General features: G+C 32.1%; 2 protein-coding genes across 2 annotated transcripts; one reads left to right on the top strand and one right to left on the bottom strand.

Annotated features, from left to right (window-relative positions):
* Window positions 1-416: 416 nt before the first annotated feature.
* Window positions 417-20,459, top strand: AnxB10 (Annexin B10). The gene is made up of 4 exons (XM_065507461.1): window positions 417-576; window positions 5,809-6,517; window positions 6,573-6,754; window positions 19,758-20,459. The coding sequence occupies exons 1-4, from the start codon at window positions 565-567 to the stop codon at window positions 19,812-19,814; spliced, it is 960 nt and encodes a 319-aa protein (XP_065363533.1). The 5' UTR covers window positions 417-564; the 3' UTR covers window positions 19,815-20,459.
* On the bottom strand, window positions 20,450-22,508 carry LOC135956868 (TIP41-like protein). Its single transcript, XM_065507462.1, has 5 exons — window positions 22,383-22,508; window positions 21,983-22,320; window positions 20,884-21,103; window positions 20,653-20,814; window positions 20,450-20,590 (listed from the first exon to the last, which is right to left on the bottom strand). Exons 1-5 carry the CDS (start codon window positions 22,386-22,388, stop codon window positions 20,501-20,503), a joined length of 816 nt encoding a protein of 271 aa, XP_065363534.1. The 5' UTR covers window positions 22,389-22,508; the 3' UTR covers window positions 20,450-20,500.
* Between the last annotated feature and the right edge of the window lie 1,303 nt (window positions 22,509-23,811).

The following is a 23,811-nucleotide window of genomic DNA, read 5'->3' as shown; positions in this document are numbered from 1 at the left end:
AATATTATATTTGATGTTAGAATATACTACCTTGTATGTAGACCTTTTTCCCGCTAAATATTATGTTTTTTCCCAATAATTTCTATGTTACATTTTTTTCACATTCTTTTTTACTTCAAATAGTCTTAATATTAAATACCTTAAACATAGCTATAACATCTTTTTTAATTATCGCCACTAATTCTCTAAAACTTCAAAATCGTAGGGTGTATTTAGACTTTTTTCCTTGACTGTACATATACTAAGCTTATTAACAAAAAATTTATTCTTTACATAAATAATTAAAGCCCTCACTATTCAATTATCTACACTATATTAAGTTTAAATACTTATTTGTTTAATTTTTCATTTTGGTTTTTTGACATTTGTTAAGACCAATCGTTGTTCTTGTAGAACTGACACCACCTTGTATGAATTCGCCTTGGCTTGCATCAGTAGCTCCAGAAACGTACTGTAAATCACAAAGTGTACTGTAAATAAAATACGCTGTATAAAAAGGGAAAGCCACATCTAAAAAGGTTTAAAAACAAAATTGTAATTAAAATATTTACGAAGACGCCAAATATGGAATATATAGTAAGTAGATTTCATATTCAGTACATTTGTATATAAACTTTCAATTAAATTTTGTAAATTTAATTTAGTACCACTTTATTGATTATTATACATTTTACTTGTACATACATATGTATATTTTTGTGCTTTTATACCCAACATCAAAAAAGATGGTTATATTTTTTTGTTATTTCGTTTGTAACATATGAAAATATTGGTCGTATAACCCACAAAGTATACAGAGATGTCAAATTTGACGTTTCAAAAATTCAAAATCATATGATAGGACAGTTCTCTTAAAAAGGGATAGCAAATATTTTGTACTACAATATCAGTGATGTGTTAAAGCAAAACGCTATACATAACGCGAATATGGTAGACAAAGTAATGTAATCAAAACAAACAAATAAAAAAACAAAACGATGAAAAGGGCAGTTTATAAAGATAGAGACAAATAGAACACGAGATTATTTTCTGTCTCGTGACGCCTATGTATACTTTGTGGTATAACCCAAAAGTATATCATGGGTCCTCATAAGATTCGAAGACGATCCAGCTATGTCCGTCCGTCTGTTTAAAACAAACGAAAGGAGATAGCTAGCTGAAATTCCACAAATGCTCTCTGTTGATAAGGTTTGTTTGGTATTGAAAATAGGGAATAGGTATATGTACAGTGAGTGTCACTCAAAATCGTACAACATATTTTTTTTTAAATATTATGAAATTATACAGGCAATAATAGGTGAATATATAAAAAATTAAAAGTCATTTTATTAATTGGAACAAAAAATATGTATTTCAACAAAAAAGTTAAAACCTCATTTCGTTAAAAAAATATTGATGAAAATTAAAGAACATCACAAAATTCATATTTCACTTAAATTCGTAAAATTATATTAAATTATAATTAAAACTTTAAAAATTAAAAAAAAATGTTAATATTAAATAATCCTAATACTTTGTAGGGTATCATTTGCTATTTTTTAGTGCCTTTACGATTTTAAATGAAGCGTTGATATTCTGGGCACTGACAGTCTTACCCAATTTTTTTATTTGTGGATAAGGGCAATTAAAATAATACCCAATTTTCTGATAGGTAATAGCACACACAATATAATAATAGCATTTTAAAATATTTCCAAAACATCATCTTTCTAAAACTAATGAATAAAATTTGACTACGATGGTGTACGATTTTAAGTGACATTCACTGTAGGGCAATGATATCACCTACCCACCATACAAATGTCCCTCGGAATATCAGAAAAATATTTTATTGTCAACTAGGTGCAGCGAACCCCTGTCGTAGTAAAATAAAAAATGTTAAATGATTTTATAAAAAAATAAATTAATATAATTAATACCGGAATTGAGTTGAAAAGGAGCCAGTTTGTTAGCTCTACAAGTTTACCAAACAATTATGTATATCTTATTAAGCGCCATTATTACAACTTGCCTTTATGTTCGTAATAGTAAAAGTTAACTTTCTATTACGATCAGGCCGTCCTTTTTTATATATGGTGGAGAACTAAAAAAAACTAATTGAAATTTGGTGGACACCATAAAACTTAGGAGCTGAGTTCCAGAATTCCGGCTTCCTATACGAAGGTATAGGACAATTGGCGTTTCCTGGGCGAGGCTCTTCCTAAGCGTATGCCGTAATTTTGGATGGCGTTATGTATTTTATAGAGGCCAAATAATTCTTAGCTGATATCGCAGCTATGAAACTTAATTGAAAAGGAGACAATATATTAAAAACTTAAAATGTCCGAGTTTTACCATTTTTTTCCATCTCCTGAATTTCGAATCGAATAAAACAAAAATCTGACAAATCGCTCCAGCCGTTCTCACGTGATGCCATTACATACATGGACCATTTCATTTTTATACTAGGATCGCGTGGTGGTCAAAATTTGACCACTAATAACGAAATTATACAGTTACTTTTGAGTATACGCAAATATATATTTCACGTTTATGTACAAATACCCATGTATTTAGATGTGCATAAACATGTTGTTGTTGTTTTTCAAGCAAAAACATTTGTATTGTCCACATCTAGAGAAAATAACCTTTTAAACCATATATGTTTCATCAATATTGGTGGACAATAACATACTTAAAAGTGTACTACAAAAAAAGAGCGGCCTATTTATATATACTAAGATCGCCTGGTGGTCAAAATTCGACCACTAATAACGAAACTATACAGTAGTAGAGTATACGCAAAAATATTTTTCACGTTTGTGTATAAATACACGTGTATTTAGATGTGCATAAACATGTTGTTGTTGTTTTCCAAGCAAATTTAAAACGCTTTAACACTTTTATGGAAAGAATTTAAAAAAAAAAAATTATATTGTGCACACCTAGAGAAAATAATCTTTTAAACCATATGTTTCATCAATATTGGTGGACAATAACATACTTAAAAGTGTACCACAAAAAAACGTGTGGCCTATTTATATATAAGATATATATATATGTATATAAGATTCATACTAGCAGACCGCTCCTTCGTTTCGCTCGGTAGCTAATTACTAATGTTAGTTTTTCAAGTTTCTCCAAAAAAAATTTCTTATTAAGAAAATTGAGAAGTGAAAAGGAGGCAATATATTGAAAACCTAAAATTTCAGAATTTCTGAATTTTATTTCTTTACAAACCATCTCCTGAAAATGTCGAATCGAATAAAGAAAAAGACCCAACTCAGTTCTCAGAAACCTAAGTGGTGTGCAGTTAACTGTATGGTAATTAACGTACTGTACGATAATTTAGACCTCGGAACAGTAGCCAGGTAATTTCTACATTTTTACGGAAATTTTTAAAAGTCTAAAATCATTAGACCCCAAAAGTTATATTTTCATAATGTCAACGCATGTTATACATGTTTCTATTAAATAATTCATAAAATTTGTATGTTGATATTTCAACATACAAATTAGCTGAATTTAAAATTGATTTCAAGAATTTTTTTGAATCAAATCAAGTACAATCTTTAAAAAGTTAGCATTAGCTCCATAATTCAACATGTTTGCCGCTGTTTCTTTATGGAATGGAAATATACTCATGTACATCGACCGGAAATTTGGATAGATTAAGGAAGTGCTTTAACAGGGTAGTCCGTTACATTTTTGGTCTTCACGTTAGGGAAAGTGTATCGCAATATCGAAGGGACGTATTGGGATGTGAATTTGAGCAGTACATTGACTTAAGAAGAATTATATTTTTTTTAAGACTTTAAAAACTGGTAATCCAGCATATTTAATCCGTAAATTTGAATTTGGTACATCAAGGAGAACACATGTTTTGACATGTCCTAGATATTCATCATTGATCATGAGTCGATCGTTTTGTTTGAGAGTACTAGATTGTGGAATACAATGATTCCTTACCAAGACCGAAGATTTTCACACTCCTTATTAACATTTAAAAACATTTTCCTGGCAAATTTTTTAATACTTTGTATATTTTTTTATAGGAAATTTTCATTAAATTTAATATTTTTAGTCGAAGTATTTGTTAAATTCTCCCTTTTCGATAAATTTTCGATTTTTGAATTTTTTGTTTTGAAAAATGCAATTCTGAAAATATTATTTTTTGATTATTGTAGGAATATGAATCATATTTGGCCCTAAGGGCTTGATTCTAAATAAATGAAATAAATAAATAAAACTAAATAAATAGTATGTATTCAGTAATCAACACCTGGATACTCGATACTTTTATTTCACTTTATTGGAGACACCCAAACAATTATTTTCGATTATGTTAACGGTTAGTTTGTGCTTATAATAATAGAGTATTTCATATTATTTTTCTTTATATTATATGTATATTGTTATATTTAGTTTTTTTTTTCATATTGAATTTAATTATATGTACATAAATACAATATTGTAGTCTTGCTAATTGGGCCTAATAGGCTTATATTTATGTTTTCTATTGCCATATAGTTTGACTACTGTGCAACGTAGTAAATTTTATGTGTGGTAAAATTCATTAAGATGTCAAATCCGAAAATATCTGTTTTCTACCTTTACTGAAAGTACAAATTTTAAATACTTTATTTTATTATAAATTGTTTCCTCAACTTTTTGTTGTTTTTTTAAATAAATATATTGAATTGTAAATATAAACCCGTTTCAATAAGAAAATATTTTTGTACAACATTTGGGATACTGTAATTTTACCTAAAAACCGGTATTTTTTACGGCTGAACGGAAATCGACATACAAAAGTTAACATCACCACTGGTGAGAATGTATTAGTAGAAAAAACTATGTGAAAACCCAAGGCGAATTTATATAAATCTATAAATTCGCCTTGTGAAATCCAAAACAACACTCGTACCAAAGTAAATTAATGTGCTATAATATTAATTTACTTTGACTCGTACGTGTGACTATTTTGAGTAATTTTATTGTTTGAGTTTTTTCTAGTTTCCGCTCTATGTTTCTCTATGCATATGATATTAACATACATTTCGACATAAGTCATTTAAAGTTTTAAGAAATTAGTCACTATCAAAGTCAAAAACAATACATTGATGGTGGGTACACAAGATTCGACACAGCCAAATAAAACATTCTTACTTGTAATTAATTAATAAAATTGTAATTTACGTACAGTTGCACGTAATATACCCCCTATAAAAAATGCATTTTACATGAAAATTTAACTTTAATTCCTTAATAAATTCCTTATAAAAAAAGAAACGATAAATTTTGTCCAAAATGTGTATATCTGGAAGCTGGTATTTCTAACAAAATAAATATAACACTCTTACTTATTATTAATTAATAAAATTATAATTTACGTACAGTTGCATGTAATATATCCGCTATAAAAATGTACTTTACATGAAAATTTAACTTTTTTATCAACAAAAATCATATAATTCCTTGTAAAAAATTAAACCATAATTTTTGTCCAAAATGAGTATATCTGGAAGTTGGTATGTATTTCTAACAAAACAAGGACCCAAACCTACAGAGGCCATTGTAAAGGAATGGTTATGTAATGCACTAAAACAACTTCGTTCTTCTCTACAGCCGCCTGACTTAAAACCCCTTGAAAAATTATCGAAATATTTCGACCAGAGGATAAGAAAAAGAAGTTTTATTTTTTACAAGGAAAGAAAGATGCAATATGATTGTTGTGTTGGTATGAAAGTTATGTATTGTTTTCTGTGTCATTTATTGCTCTGTTCTTTATTCTTAACAAATCCGTCAAACAAATTTGCTTTAAAATAGAAGGTCCCCACTGTAATTCCTGCCAACCCCTTTGATGCGGCAGCAGATAGTCAGGCATTGCGTGCAGCCATGAAAGGGTTGGGAACTGATGAACAGGCAATTATTGATATTCTAACGTCACGTTCGAATGCTCAGCGTCAGGAAATTAAAGACAACTTTGAAGCTGAATATGAAAGAGATTTGATTGAAGATTTAAAAAGTGAACTGGGTGGTACATTTGAAGCTGTTATTATAGCTTTAATGACACCACCCATTGAATTTTTGTGTAAGCATTTGCACAAAGCAATGGCTGGTATGGGCACAGATGAAGAAACTCTTCTGGAAATATTGTGCACTAAAACAAATGAAGAAATGCAGGAAATTGTTAGTGCATATGAAGCAAAATATGATCGTCCGCTTGCAGAACAAATGTGTAGTGAAACCTCTGGTCATTTTAGACGTCTGTTGACTTTAATTGTAACAGGTGTAAGAGATGCAAAAGGTACGGTAGATGCCGAAAAAGCCAAAGAACAGGCTGCACAGTTATATGCAGCTGGCGAGGCAAAATTGGGAACAGATGAAGAAGTTTTCAATCGCATTATGGCTCATGATAGTTTTGATCAATTACGGCTAGTTTTCGACGAATATAAACAATTGAGCGGACAAACTATTGAGCAAGCAATAAAGCATGAAATGGACGGTGAATTGCATGATGCAATGATGGCTTTAGGTAACTTTTTTGGGCACTTTTTAAATTTCCTTTACTTAAATATTATATATTTCAGTTGAGTGTGTTCAATCACCAGCAGCTTTTTTTGCAAATCGTCTTTACAGAGCTATGAATGGTGCAGGTACCGATGACACTACCCTCATACGAGTTATAGTTTCTCGATCGGAAATTGATTTGGGTTCAATAAAGGATGAATTTGAACGTATTTATAATCGCACATTGTTTAGTGCTGTAACGGTAAGTTGTATTTACAAATCCATTCTTACAAAGGTATTTTCCCAATATCAAATTAAATTTTTATATTGTACTGTATATACATTAGGGTGACAGACGATTTTTTTTAGATTTCAAAGTGTACCGGGTGGAATATTGTGACACTAGGTCTAAAAATAAAGTGCTGAAAATTTGAGCCAAATCGGACAACTATTTCGGATCGCACATCGATGTCAAAGGTCAGATACATATATGCAAAATTTTACTATTTATATGAAATAAATTTGTGAAACTCCTTAATATTCTGCATTATTTTACAGAAATATGTAGATTTATTTATATTAATGAAAATATTTTGGAGATTAACCCTATATCTCCTTTGGGTCGAATGACCCACAAACAGTATTATCGCTAAAATTCGGAAAAAAAATTTCAGTTTTTGTAAAAATTTTAAAGTTTTTAAAAATTGCCAGACCTTGAATAAGAAACTTAGGAAAAAACATTAACATATTTTGAGAAATAATAAAATTAAAGGTAATTTTTACTTAAAATATATCCGTATTTACTTGTGTATTAGTTTTTGTCTTCTTAGGATAGCGCTAACCTATTCACAGCTATGACCGACAAAATTAAATTTTTTTAACGGCAGTTTCAAATCTCCATTTTCAAATTTTTAAAAATGTTGTTAAAGGTATTTATAGACGGCAATACTGAGTATTAATATTTGTCAAAAACTCAAGTATCATAATACAATTTCATCGTCTAAACAAAATTTGTATTAGATTTTCAAAAAATACAAATGATTTTTTTGATTTACGGTCGGTATTGAAAATTTGTTTAAAACAATTCAAAAACTTTTTATTTTCATATGTATCGGGTATGTATTTATAAAAACAAATAAGGCAAATAAAAATGTCATATTTTTATTCCCTATTATAATCTCAATAAATCACAATGTGATGATCAACAAATTCTAAAATTTGTTTAACAAAATTTTTAAAAATATGAAATTGGAGCTTAGAAGCTGCCGTTAAAAAAATTAATTTTTGTCGGTCATACCTAGGAAGACAAAAACTCAAACATTTTTACAAAGTTTGCGAGTCTTTTTTACCCAAAGGAGGTAAAGGGTTAATCTCCAAAAGATTTGTTTACTGTAATTTCCATTAGTATAAATAAATCTACATATTTCTGTAAAATAATGCAGAATGTTAAGGAGTTTCATAAATTTATTTCATATAAATAGTAGGGTATTCAATCGACTAATGCTCGTTCGATTAATCGAATAATTTCTTACGAATAATTATTCGAACAATTTAAAAATGGCCATTTTCGAATAACAAATAATTCGAATAATTTTATGTAGAATAATCGAATAAATGTTCATATATATTTAAATTTATTAAATTGCTTAAATTTTTTCATAATTTCAAATTTATATACATAAGTAATAATGACTCACAAAAATTGTATAGTTTCTGAAATTCGACAAATAACTAAAGACAAAGGGAACTTCGATCACTGTAGATGATCTATAAATATATAAATATTACTGCAAGAAGTTACAATTCTAAAAACAAATCTTTCAAAATTTTTAACTTAGGACTTGAACCAATGAAAAAAAGGTACGGAATAAAATTATTAGAAATATTAATTAGAAGAATCGCAATTTATAATCAAAATATTAACTTAGATTAAAGTGGAGGTGGAGTTAAATGTGATTTTGAAATGGTGGTCGAAAGTGATATTGAGGATGACATTTATAATGTTTACATTGAAATAGATGAAGGCCATGATCTTAAAATATATGTATATAATTAATGATGTTATTAACCGCGTACATAAGTGTTGCAAAATATTTAATAAATCGAATGATAAACAAATTAGAAACGTTCACTGACAATGATATCAAACTTTGGACAGATTCCCTTTATTGTGTAATTCGCCAAATCCACTTTATTAAGCAAAGATTCGGCAACGTTGATACCCTTGATATATAATACAATTTGTTATAAATAATTTAGAAATAGTGAATAATTAATTTACTAAAGAATAGTTACTCAATTTCAAACCCGAATTAATGAACGACATAAAAAAGTTCTGAATACGTTTATATTGTATTTGAATTCAGGATCATGTCCAACTAGCTCAAATTTTTTAAAGCATAGCTCCAAAACGGTACTAGGGTTTGCTAGTCAATTGTTTTGTGGATTGTTCGGGAGTTAATCTGATCAGAATATTTCTGTTGAAAATTTTTATAATGGACTTTGTTTTCGATAGTTTTTTTACTTGAATTGTTAACTTTAACGTTATTTTTTGTTTTTCTTTAACAATAAAATATTAAAAAATGGACATCAAAACTTCATTCTTTACTTTTTTTAAAAAAAATTAAATTAATCGAATAATTCGATTAATTTTAAACGTGCGATCGAATTATTCGAACAAGTTAAAATCTCTTATTCGAATTATTCGTTTTATTCGAACAAGAGAAAAGTCGAATAATTCGAATACCCTATTAAATAGTAAAATTTTGAATATATCGTCCCGAAATCGTTGTCTGATTTGGCTCAGATTTTCAGCACTTAACTTTTAGACCTAGTATTACAATATTCCGGCCGGCACGCTTCAAACTTCGAACAACAATTTTTTTTAGTTAGTCAAAAATTAGAGTCCATGGAAGTTATTCTAAAAAAGTAAAAAAAAAATTTGTCTTCCTATATTTTTGTCAAAAAAAGTGCACGAAAAAGCATTTTTTTGGGAAAAATGTTAACAAAATTTCTTTGGCGGACTCCTAGCTATATTATTGTCATATAAAGTTAAGCGGTATCACCAAGTCTGAGTTATCTGTTGGCCAAAAACTGATGACACCATTTTTTGAGGGCCCTCTGACTTTCAGAATATTTGGGGGCCCAAAATGGACAAACTGAGTATAGAGTTTTACGAACCAAAGAATATAATCATATGATTTATATTCTTTGGTCGAACCTACACTGTCATGATCGTGAGTTTTTTGCATTGTTGCACTGTGATTATTGTTTATAAAAAACTGGTAAATCAATCAATGTAAATCAATTTTTTAATTAAATATTTGATAATTTTGAAATGTATTATCACCTAGACAGAAAATGTTACAAGTCCCAGACCTATAAGATGCAAACGCACTTCTTAGCTGTGCTTATTTGTCATTACAAATCATACCATATATTTAAGTAATAAAACTCCATTATCAGATTTTATGAATATTTAAAATTATGGATTTTAGAACGTTTTTTGTCTCTCCTGTAATAGATACTTCTGAAAAGTATTAAGCTAACGAAATGATTAATAAAATATAATTTGAAGAACAAACCAATGAAGTCAAATTCAACTTATCGTTTGGTAAAATCATCACTAAGTTTATAATGAACCATTATTAAGATTTAGCTTAACTTCTAGAATTATGCGGAATTTAATTTTTAATAGTTTCATTATGTGCAATTTATTCTGAAAATGTTTTTATTCTGAAAATGTTTGTTTTACTCATCGTCCTCTACTATTTAGAATTATTGTTATTCTTAAAAATAGCAATCTAAATGTGTGTACAATGAATATAAAAAATGCACAAAACCATGAGATTTCTTAATTTTAGACTTAAATTTTAAAAACCGGTTAACCGAGTGATAAAACCCGGATAAACCGGTTAACCGAAAATCAACATTTTAAATTAACCGGTTCGCAAAAAACCGAGATTTCGAAGAAAAACCGGGTTTTCGGTTAACCGGATTATAAACACTAACTGTGATATTAATAAAACAAGGTTTTAAAATGTTTATATGAAATTATTAAAATAAGGAGATGTAAATATATTTACTCTATTCCCATGCTGGTTAAATTTACAAGTTTTAATTAAATTTAGTAAAACAAAATTAACAAACAAAAATTTTAAACTTATTAAACTATAATATTTATTTTTCATGTACTTCTTAATTATGTGGCACTTAATTTTAGAATGTAAGTATATCAACAAATTCGGAAAATGACAAAAAGTAATTTAGAAAAATATATGTAATACATATCCTCACCTTAAATGTAAACGAACGTTTCTTTGATTATGTTTCATTTTATCAAACTACATGCTCACGCAAATTTTTAGACCACTGCTATCAAAAATTACAACTTTATTAACATTCCCACGACAGTGTAGTTACGTCCGTTTGCATTTAAGGTGACGATATATACATACATATGTATATTAGGGAGGTCTCAAAAAAGTAGTCGATGTTCCTAATTAAAACTTTACAATTTCTTAAAATGTAAATAAAATAGATAGAAAGTACTTTTTCAAGTTTATTTTTAATTATTCCCACCATCGTGGGGAAGCTATAATGCGTTTGTGCAGATGTTTGTAACGCCCAAAAATATTAGTGTAACACCCACCTTAAAGTATACCGATCGACTTATAATCACTTTCTGAGTCGATTAAACTATGTCCGTCCTTCCGTCCGTCTGGCTGGTTATCTGTCCATGTAAACCTTGTACGCAAAGTACAGTTCGCAATTTTGAAGATATTTCGATAAAATTTGCAACATATAGTTTTTTCGACCCAAGGACCAAGCCTATTGAAATTGGCTGAAATCGGTCTGTTTCACCTAGCCCCCATACAAATTTCCTCCCGAAATTGGACTTTATCGGTCATATATGTTGTTTAATTTATATAAGTGTCTACACAAATTGCGATCCATATATGTTTTATATATGACCGATCTTGTTGAAAAATTGTGTGTGAATTACTGTTCAATAGGTCGAACCTTGGTGCAAATTTTATCCCGATCGGAAGACATCGATTTTAAAAGTTGGTTCACTTGACGTGAAATCCCCCATATTCATGTCACCAAATTTTGTTATGATCGGTCCACAATTAGTCATAGCTCCCATATAGACCCGTTTCCGAAAATCACTTTAACGTGCATAAATCTCTTAAAAATGTTGGTATACACAGAAAATTCAACATAAATAACTTCCATATAGACATACATCACACGACCTAATTTCATGGTGATCGGTTCATAATTGATCATACCTCCCATATAAGGCCCACTTCCGAAAATAAGTCACGAATATAAATTATTGATATTTCAAAAGAAAAATGTTTTTGTGCATTTACTTAGTGGAGGGTATTATATGGTTGGGCTTGACCGACCATACTTTCTTACTTGTTTTTTTTATTGTATTTGTTTCAAAGAAATAATAAGCAATATAATAATCACACATATCGTGGTTCGCGTAAACGTTTTACACCTACTTCAGTTTCGTACTAGATTAAAGAAACAGTTTGCATTTTATCTTCAATTAAGTTCGAAGCTGTCGTATACGTAAAACGTTTACGCCAACCACAATAAGGGTAAATGTGAAAGAGATTTGAAAGGCACATTGAATTACAAAGCAAACGTCATTCCCACGACAGCCGGTTCTACGTACCGGAATGACCCGAAGATTTTCGGCCAAGGGCTGTCAACCCAGCAACAACAACTATACAATATTTCATCTCGGAGCTGCACCTTCCGGCATTGCTGCTCCGCATCCTACTGGTCCGTGCCGGAGTTGAAGTAAATCCCGGACCATGGTTCTGCACGGTTTGCCAGAACTGACTGCACTACATGTCAATACAATTAAGGTGCAACTCTTGTTTGGGCTGGTGTCACCTTAGGAATTGTTCCGGACTAAATCATGAAAGGGAGTGGTCGGAGAATTACGTTGCCCCATGCTGCCAGCGACGTAGTTCATCGGCGTATTCGGCATCATCGTCGTCATCCTACGCCACAACTCCACCCTCCCCACCGCAATCACAACAACAGCAGCAAATACAACAACAGCAGCAGCAACAACCATCGTCGCTCACACCATCGATTGCAGTCCGTAGACCTGGGGTGATATCCATATTGCAGTTCAACTGCAATGGCATCCAAGGGAAAATATCTGAGATAACCCGATTTATGCGCCAACTCAACATCGTGGTCGCTGCGGTCCAGGAGACAAAACTTACGAGTAATTCCAGTCTGCAAAGTTGCAACGGATACAACGTTCTCCGAAAAGACCGCACCAGAGGCAACGGTGGAGGCATCGCATTTATTATACACAACACCGTGCAGTATAGGGCTCTTTCTCTCGATCTGAATTCTAGAGACCAATATCTTGAAGTTCAGGGTATTGCGGTCAGATCGGGAGATACGGAGTTGGAGTTCTATAATGTCTACATTCCGCCAGTAGCCAGTTGTCCAACAGGCTACCATCCCGACATTAGGACCTTACTAGATGGTGATACTCGTCTGGTCCTAGGGGATTTTAACGCTCACCATCAGCTCTGGCACTCAAGTCTTGGGGAAGACCAGAGAGGAGCGTTGCTGGCGGAACAGATTGACGAATCCACCTTCTGCACACTAAATGATGATGTCCCCACACGGGTTACGGGTAATTGCGCAAGTTCGCCAGACATCACCATAACAGAGAATTTTAATTTTTCAATGGTTTGGAAGTTTTTCAATGGTTTGGAAGTCACCGCAGCAGCCGCTCGCTTCATTCCAGCTGGAAGAATATCCGTTGTGCGACCGCACTTCCCAGCAGAAGCAGCGCGAGTCGCAGATGAGCGTGATGACATCCGAAGTACCAACCCTGACGACTCTAGGATCGCCCAGCTGAACCGCGATATCAGCAGGTTGGTAAATGAGGACAAGCGAAACAAATGGTTGGATCATTTGAAGAACTGCAACTTAAGTTCTGGAGTTGGCAAGTTGTGGTCCACAGTTCGGTCTCTCTCCAATCCGACTAAGAAGGATGATAGGGTCGCGATTAAATTTGCAGATACCACCATATCCGACCCTAAACGGTGCGCGCGCGCTTTTTGCCGAAAATTCATTGAGCACACCGAGAGAGACAAGGCGAAAAGAAGTATTGTCCGCAAACTACACGATCTTCCAGTCTCGGACACACCACAGCTTTACACGCCAACTGAAGTTGCAGAAGCCATCAACACAGCTAAGCCTTCAAAGGCAATAGGACCTGATGGGATATCCATGCTGATGCTAAAACACCTAGGCGAGCGGGGAGTCGAGTACCTGACAATGGTTTTTAACCTGTCAGTGAGCAGCTTAACTATACCCGATGTCTGGAAAATGGGTCGAGTCATCCCATTGCTAAAACCTGGGAAAATCGCGAGTGAGGGTCAATCGTACAGGCCGATTTCCCTCCTGTCACCTGTAGCGAAGACACTCGAAGCTCTTCTCCTCCCCCAGCTGACCCGTCAACTACCAGCTGCTCGTCACCAGCATGGATTCCGTAAAATGCACAGTACCACCACAGCATTATCCGCCATAGTCACTCAGATCTCACAAGGCTTAAACCAGCAGAGGCCTTGTGAACGGACTATCCTAGCGGCACTTGACCTGTCGAAGGCCTTCGACACTGTCAGTCACGCCACACTCTTCCAGGACATCCTGCAGTCCACAATGCCCAACAACACGAAGAGATGGATAGTGAACTATCTGAGTGGCAGGCAGTCGTTCGCGGAGTTTAGAGACAAACGCTCAAAACCCCGTTAAACAAGGAGTTCCTCAGGGCGGGGTCCTGTCGCCACTCCTGTTTAACTTCTACCTCTCTAAACTTCCAGTGCCCCCACAGGGCGTAGAGATAATCTCGTATGCGGACGACTGCACTATATTGGCAACAGGTCACAACGTTGATGAGCTTTGCGGAATGGTAAATGGTTATCTCAATGAAATCCACAATTTCTTCACTGCACGTAACCTGCAGTTATCACCAACGAAGTCATCGGCAACACTCTTCACCACCTGGACGAAGGAGGTAAAATTGAACTTAGGCATCATGGTCGACGGCGTACAAATTCCGACAGTGAACCACCCGAAACTCTTGGGTGTCACTTTTGATAGCCTTTTTACCTCCTCAGCACACGCCACTGCAATCACGTATAAATTGCGAAATAGGAACAAGGTCCTCAAAGCACTAGCCGGCAGTACTTGGGGTATGGACAAAGAAACCTTGCTTGCTACCTACAAGACGATTGGTCGGTCAGTGGTTAACTATGCTGCTCCAGTGTGGTCGCCTTCGTTGAGTGATACCCAGTGAAGAAATATTCAAAGCTGTCAAAACGCAGCCTTAAGGACGGTCACAGGCGCCCTTCAAATAACCTCCGAACACCACCTTCACGAGGAAACCAAGGTTCTACCGGTCAAGGAACACAACGTCATGTTGACGCAACAGTTCCTTCTGGGATGACATCGGAGGAGTCATCCAAACTTCAACATCACACAGTTGTAGTCTCCCCCGAGGCATGTCAGACAGGACCTTCGGAAATACGAGGAGAACATACAGAGGTATGTGCAGGATCCATTTGATCGCCGCTCGTGTATGACAGCTTTGAACGACATTCACATAGACGCCATCAAATCCGCGGTAGCAGGATACCGTATGAATGTCGTACTTGGAGGTCGCCCACCACCGATAGCAGACGCCGAGAAAATTCTGCCGCGTGGAACAAGAGTCGTTCTGGCACAACTTAGATCAGAATGGAGCAACAGGCTTAATGCCTTTTGGTCCCGCATAGACCGTGCCGTCCTTAACTTATGCCCAACATGTGGTCAGGGTCCTCATGACACCCTCCACATATTTAACTGTTCAGCCAACCCTACTTCACTCAGTCCAATGGATTTATGGACTCATCCTGTTGAAGTAGCTCAATTTCTTGGACTTGAACAACATGCAGAACCACCAGAACATCCAGAATGATTAATGTAAAACTGTTCATGCTGCTACAACAACAACAAAGCAAACCATACTCAAAATATTATGATTTTTTGCAAACACATTAGGTTTTTTTTTAAATTTGTGAACGCATTTGAAGTTTGTGATTTTGGAATGCTGTGTAACAAGAAAAAATCATTAACAATTTGATAAAACGATGCCTATTTATTTTTATTATCTCGGAAAGTTGTGGTATCTTACTATTTTTGGGGTCGGGGAATCCATTATTGATATTTATTTTTACCTAAAACTAGAGTGTCCAAAAAACCGGCAAATTTAAAAAACCGGTTTCCGGTTTTACCGAAAAATTGTGTTTTTGAAAAAACTGGCTAAGCGGTTTCGGTTTTTGCCTTCAAAAAAACCGGTTAATCGGTTTAGATTAAATTTTTATTTAATGGAAATTTAGCATTTTTTAATTCTTTATGCAATTATTTTATATCTTTTACGAAATGTTGTCAAATGCTACAATTTCTATAAAATAAATCAATATTTTTAAAAATGGTATCAAAGTTTTTCATAAATATGTTCGAATGAGCTTTAGCAAATATATTTCATTAAAACTGGTTAACCGTCTTGCTAGAGGGTGAGCACAGTGGTATAGAAAAAAAGAGGGAAATAAATCTGTAACTTCTAAACGGTTGTTCTGATTTTATTGAAATTTGACATGCGGAAAGAGGAATTGTTGTCCAGTTGAAGTTTTGAATTATTACCTCATGGTTCCCAAAGTAGGACATCTCGGGTATGTTAAATATTTAATGCAATACTATTTCTTCGTTTGCTCTTTGATTTAAAAAAAATACATGTGTAGATTCTCCTCGTTGAGCACTATAAAAAAACATACTTAGCTATCAATTAACTCTTATAGCTTATTAGATATTCGCATTTGACTCCAGTTTTTTGATAACTCTTATTGAACTAAAAACAAATGTATATGTCAAATTTAAAATTTAAAAATGTAATTTTTCGCTAGTTTTTGGGGAAAAAAGGTCTTTTTATATTTTAATTTATCTAAAAAATTTCTTGAAGATGTATAACAAATTTATACTTTCCGAAAAGCTAACTTTGCATCAAATATCCTAAATGAAAAAAACTTTGAAAATTTTCCAAATCGCATAGTCAATATTAAAATAGAGTAAACCATTTTAGATGACCGAATATGTTCTTAATTATTTTGTAAAAGGGTTTCGATCTCCCCACCCCTAGTAAGGTGAGTAGACAAAATATTAAAAAATCACATTTTACATTACAAATTTCAAAATTTGTTACCTACCTAACAAAAATATATATGTAAAACTTTTGACAATTAAAAAATTCACTTGTAAATATTTATCAGGGTACAGTTTACATCACTGCAATACATTTTTTTAAAAAACTATGGTCACTGTTTGTTAAAATTGAAATTTTTGCAATATTCTACATATGAAGCGTTGCAAAAGTCTACATACGACTTTTACTTCTAAACAAAATTGTATGATAAAGCCGTTAATTTCACAATTGATCAGTTGATTTAGATTTATAGTAGCTGCGTGTGTGAGATTTGGTGCTAATTTTTTATTAATTGTAATACAATGAATTTCAAAATGGCGAAACTATAGGAAATATCCGCCGACTTCGGAACATTAGTTGTCAAGTTGTCAAATAAAGGAAAATTTACGGCAAAATTTTTGTCAAAATCTAGAGTCCAAACTATCCATAGGAATTATAAACGGTTTGATAGATATGAACGTTTGTCACGAACAGGATGTCCATTAACGTTTGATGAAATATTAAGGGGTAAAATTGTAAGAGAAGTCCTAGAAATTCCAAATAAATTAGCGTAGAATGAACAAAAATATATCAAAAAGGTTATGGAATTGATGTCGATGCAGATACAATTAACTGTTAAATATTATTTTTTAAATAGTATTGCAATTTATTCAATATTAAATAAAATATTGAGGTACTTGTCCCTTTGACCGAAATATGTTCATCGGTCAATTTAAATGTAATAGAGGCATCCGATTGATTGGTATACCTTAACAATTCTAGTATTGTTCGTGTTGTTATATGTTGTCCCTTGTAAATTAGTCCGGTATCTAAATAATGGTTGTTCTTATTTGACCCTCAATAGCTAAATTAGTTTGATCTAGTTTCAATTTTAATTCTTTGTTTTCATTTTCTAGCTCGCGGATTATTTCCATATATTTGTTCTTACTATCTGCAAAATGTACAGGGCTGTATGCATGAAAGTAATTGGAATTTAAAAAGTTCAACGCTTTACAAAATATTCCTTACTCTGTTTGTGTTTCCCGTTCATTTAAGTATTCCACAATTATAGAAGTTTTTTTCATAGCGGAAGATTTGGGTACAGATGGGTCAATCATTGAGGTATCAATATTGATAATAGGGAGTTGGAGTTCTTTACAAATTGTGCATACCTCTGAAACTTTGGTATGTTCTACATCATCAATCACATTTAGAAAGAGTTCATTAGAAAGGATGTTCGAAACTTGAGAACATATTTCATGTTCGAGTGTTGCCGTTCTATAGGTAAATGATATCAGAAATAACTCTTTAAAAAACATTTCAAATTTAGTGAGTATGAAGTTAAATTCGAATTTAACTAGCAGAGACACAAACCATACTTTTTAACATTGCTAATGTTGCAGCTAACGACGCACAGTACTCTGTTCTATAGACAAAAGTCGAAAATAAATGTTTCTTCCAAATTTTAATAAGATATATATAATTTGAAAGCTAAGAAGACATCTAATATGCGTATCCAAAAATTATTTTGATATGACCATATTTATTATTGAGAGAAGGCTCTAAGTCAGAAAATTTTTCAGGGAAACGAAAGTGCTTTTGAAGATAGATTTGCAAAAAATATTATTGATTTTAGAAATGAGGTCCAAATTCAAAACTTAAACTTGACTACACTTCCTCTTTGTGCATGTGAAATTTCATTCAAATCGGCGTAATGGTTTAGAAGTTACAGATTTATTTCCCTCTATAGGGGAATATCACGATAGCAATTTTCCCTTCGAGGGTAATGGATATTTCATGGGAACATAAATTTCACATGTTTTTCACGATAGGGGTGATTATCTTTATTTAATGGTTGACTAATCTTGGGTATAGCGCCGCTTAATGGGTTAATTTTAATTGTTGTCGGTGTGGTGGATTTCGTTTCTAAAGCTGATATTGCTAGCATACTTTCAGGCGTAAATAAATTATTTGTATTTTTTGGTAACTCCAGATTAACAGCTGTTGGGTTTTCTTTTGTTTGACAATCATTAGTTGTTGACAATGCGGGGGAACAAGAACGAGCATGGTTAACAGACTTGGCCATAGGGTAACATAGAGACGAGACGTAATTGTCAAAAACCTAAGTCTGTTGTCAAAAACCTATCTCTGGCAACAACAAAATACATGCTAGTCAATGTATTTTGTTGTTGTATCAGACATATGATTTGTTGTATTTTCGTTTGACAAATCGGAGTGTCTCGTCTCTATGTATAATTCTCTATGGTCTTGGCGGTTAAAAACAAGTTGTCATCTATTCTTCTGTTTGTTTTGTTTATATTTTTTTCATCTACATTAACTGTAACGTAAGCATTTCTGCCGTTTACACTTAGCCTTCGCTCACTGTTTTCGTTAGACTTTTTAAAGAGTATTTGTAATTACTTTCGTTAACACTCTTGATCTTTATTTAATAGTCAATGCACAAAAAAGGTTCAAACAAAATATAAAGAATTTCCTTTACTTATTGTTATTCAAAAATGGTGAGTTTTAATTTATTCGAATAATTATTCGAACGAACATTCACCCCTATCGTGAAAAACATGTGAAATGTATGTTCCCATGAAATATCCACAATAGTTGAATTTGTTCGTAACAGCTATTTATTGTTTACAAAATTCCATCTAAAAATTTCCCATGTTGGGGAATTTTTTCACGTGAACAAAGCTCATGAACGACAAATGGGAACACATTTCACGTGAAATATTAATTTGCGATAGGGGTGATTATTCGTATTGAATTGAAATATCTCAGGAAGAATTCAATATATAATGCGGTCATAAAGTCGTCCTGAGATCTTGACCTCACAATTTTAATGCATATAAAATTGGAATTGAAAGTTTTTGCAATAATAGATATTTTTTTATTATCTGATTACTTTTTGCTATTCTCTTTTTATGATTAACGGATTTATAAAGTAATGATATTTATTCCCACATGTATTTACCAATTTCAGTCCGAGACATCTGGAGACTACAAGCGTGCATTGACGGCTTTGATGGGTGGAGCTTAATTTGAATAACATGGAGTTTATAGTTGTTACTAATGATGGTGTTTGTTTATACAATTTTAATAATTATTTATATGTATATGTACGTATCTATGGTGTATTTTGCTTTTAAAAATATGTGTAATAAATGTAGTGTGCATTTTTTAAATAAAATTCTTAAATATCTGTATTGGTTGAAAAAAAATTAAAATTACTATGTACTATGTCGTCACCTAAAATATAAATCTCCCTATATTCATATTGATATATGTAACAGTTTCAAAGCAGTGACAAACATTTATTTCTGACAGATATTTTAAAAGATATAATAGTTTCTCTCTGCTGCCTTCTATTGTTATGAAACAAATATTCTTAACTGCATTATTTTAAAAAGCAAATTGGAAATGAATTTAAAATTGTTTCCAAACTTTGCACTTATTAAATTAAATGATTTCACAAAAATAAAATTATATTTATCTCAAAAATTGATTTTTTAGATAGTTTGAATACGTAGTTGTGAATGTAGTACATTATAATCTATATAAAACAGATTTTGCAATTTAAGTTAGATAGTTTTGTATTTTAAGTAACTATAGATAGTTATTTTTTAACTTTCTGAAAAAAAATATGATTCATTGAAGAATCAATAATAAATAAAATTTTAACTAATTGGAGTTTTAATTTATTGTGAACACAACCGTATGAACAATCTATTTGAAATATAACTTATAAGCCTGCTTTTCTTTTATCGGCATGTGTTGCTCTATTTCATTTGGTATTGTGAAATATGGAGGTGGTACCTGAAATTTAAGATATTTATAAATATTAATTTAAAATGTTTATTACAAGTGTATTGACTTACATTTTTTAATTCTTCATATGTAGCAGCACGTTTAGTAAATTCTTTAAAAATGTAATTATTTTCAATTTCATAATGAAACCTTGTATCATGTATTTTAAGAAGAACATTGTCAACACGAAGAAAATGCCTCAGCAAAATGAAAAATCCAGATGGCATAACTCTCTAAGATTTGAGGTTTAAAATTAATTATTTGAATATATAAAATAAAAATAATGCAAAGTTATTACTTACTATTTTGACTGAACAAGATGAGATGCCATTGTCGTGGAGTTCATCTTCAAATAATGTTAAATCATGATAAAACAAAATCTTTTCTCTCTGCATCAATTTAAATTTATTTAATTGTTGATCAGATTTTTCAATGCGAAACTTATCATTTGCTGTTCCCTGATAGTCAGTAGTAAATGTCCAATCAAATGGCTTAAATTTTTCCTCCATAAGACTTTCAGGCCTATAAAAAATTAAAAATATTGTTATTATACTTTCAAATTCATGAACATTTTTATTTATTTAAGGTACATTTTTTTGTTCAAAATTGTCCTCAAGTAAATCTAAAATTATTTCCTCAAAATTTAGAGATTGTCCAACAAATTGAAATCGGATCTTAAATTATTCTCATTTTCCATTACTACATATAAATTAAAAGTTTTGCAATATCTTTCTTCTGTTAATATTTGAAAATAATTATATTGTAATCTGGTTTTCAGGATTTATAAATTTGTTTTACTTTTCATTTAAGCAAAGTTTGTGTGGTGGGGAGCCATTTGTACACTATTATATTTAGTTTTTATATTTTAAATTTGAATTAATGATGTTATTATTGTATAACATGGTTATTAATCTAACAATACATGTATCAATTGGCCACGAAGGCTTTTATGTATTGAAATCAATAAAAATAAAATTGTTGTAGGGAATTTAAGAAAAAATAAATTCACTGTTTAGTGTTGGTGTTTTGTCAATGATATTTGATATGCTTACAAAAGTTTGTATATCTTTAGCTTTCAAAAAGCCTTTGGGAAAAGGTTCTCTGATGAGAGTAACTAGATTAACTCCCAACAATAAATTCCAGTGGAATTATCAATAATATTTAAATTGGGTATTTACCACATTAGAAAACTAAAATTTATTAAGAAATGGCAAGAACCTAGACTACCGCAATTAAAAAAGGACACGACAAATGATATTAAACACCGACTTTTTTCCACAGGGAAGAACTTTTGACGACAGCGAATAAAAATAAAAATAGCACTTTTAAACGATGCCCTATATTGTACTTGTTGTTTTGGAAGTATGTTAACCAGTAGTTTATTGCTTTTTATAAACTGACCTGCTACCTTTCCATTCCTGAGCACATGCAACCTGCAACGATTGCTTTCCGTTTTCCACAAGTCGTAAAGCATCCATTGGCAAAAACTCTAATATTGCACCTCCAACATGCGATAATGATAATTTATTTTTATGAAATACCATGTCCGGCAGATGCGGCAAATCCAGAGTATGTCGATAAGTGCATAGTTCGCAAAATTCATCTTCTCCAACTTTACAATATTCATCTTGACCCTTTTTACAAATACTTTTTAATATGTGAGATTTGAAATAGCTTATACGCCAGCTTTGGAAATCAATATTCTCCTGATCAACAGGCAATCGGGGAACAAGTTCATCCTAGAAATAGGAACTATTAGTTACAAAAATTAATATTCTTAACATTTACGTTTATAAAACACCTCCATTAAAACTATCAACCAGCAAAAACAATCAAATATTTCTTCTCTTTGCTTTGTTTAATGATAATTAAATCATCTGCAACAACAAAATTTCAGAGACGAAAATTATGACAGTTTACCGGCAATCAAGGCGAATCTATAGAAGGTGACGACAGAACTACAACAAATACAACATATACAAAAACAACATGTACTTTGTTTTTGTAAAAAGATAAGTGAACTGTCAAAGTTGCCTGTGGTTGTTTTTGCTTTTGGGTTTGTTGTATTTTTCGCCACAACAAACACAAGTGAATTGACAGTTCACTTGTCTAAACAACTGAATAAAAAAAATAATCAGCTGTTCTTCTGTCGTCACCTTCTATAGATTCGCCTTGACCGGCAATATACAATTAGTTGCCATCAAGGCGTATTTAACAAGGTGACAGCAGTGGCGAATTGAAATAAATACAGGCGAATTCACTTATTTTTTATATATAGAGTTTGACATACGGACGTACGGGCGAATATTTTTTATATATGTAGTTTGACATTTGTGCGTGCTATTTCTATAATCAGCTGTGCTGCCGATGGCACCTTATTAAATGCACCTTGGTTGCCATATAAATTAAAAAATCGCCAAAACAAAAAAGCAACCAAATCCAAGGCGTATTAACAAGGTGAGTGCGTCCCGGCAACAAATACAACAATGCAAAAACAACAGGCAATTTGTTTTTGTTCAAATGTACGTTAAATGTCAAAATCAAGGCGAATTAAAATATTACTATGTTATTTACAATAACAAATGTAAACATAAACAATGTTTGACATATAGTGTACATAAAACCACAGCGAATTAAGAAACAGCTGATTTTATGCACTCACCTTGTTAATACGCCTTGACCAAATCGAATCTATAGAACAAGGCGAATTTATTGAAGGTGACGACCAAGGCGTATTTAACAAGGTGACAGCAGTGGCGAATTGAAATAAATACAGGCGAATTCACTTATTTTTTATATATAGAGTTTGACATACGGACGTACGGGCGAATATTTTTTATATATGTAGTTTGACATTTGTGCGTGCTATTTCTATAATCAGCTGTGCTGCCGATGTCACCTTATTAAATGCACCTTGGTGACGACAGAACTACAACATATACAATATGTATATACATATACATATACAACAGGTACTTTGTTTTTGTAAAAAGATAAGTGCACTGTCAAAGTTGCCTGTGGTTGTTTTTGCTTTTGAGTTTGTTGTATTTTTCGCCACAACAAACACAAGTGAATTGACATGTCCAAGGTGCATTAAATAAGGTGCCATCGGCAGCACAGCTGATTATAGAAATAGCACGCACAAATGTCAAACTACATATATAAAAAATATTCGCCCGTACGTCCGTATGTCAAACTCTATATATAAAAAATAAGTGAATTCGCCTGTA

Source organism: Calliphora vicina, chromosome 4 (assembly GCF_958450345.1).
Source record: "Calliphora vicina chromosome 4, idCalVici1.1, whole genome shotgun sequence".
In the NCBI taxonomy this organism is placed as follows: domain Eukaryota; kingdom Metazoa; phylum Arthropoda; class Insecta; order Diptera; family Calliphoridae; genus Calliphora; species Calliphora vicina.
Note: the sequence above shows the minus strand (reverse complement) of the source record. Positions and strands in the feature narration are given on the sequence as shown.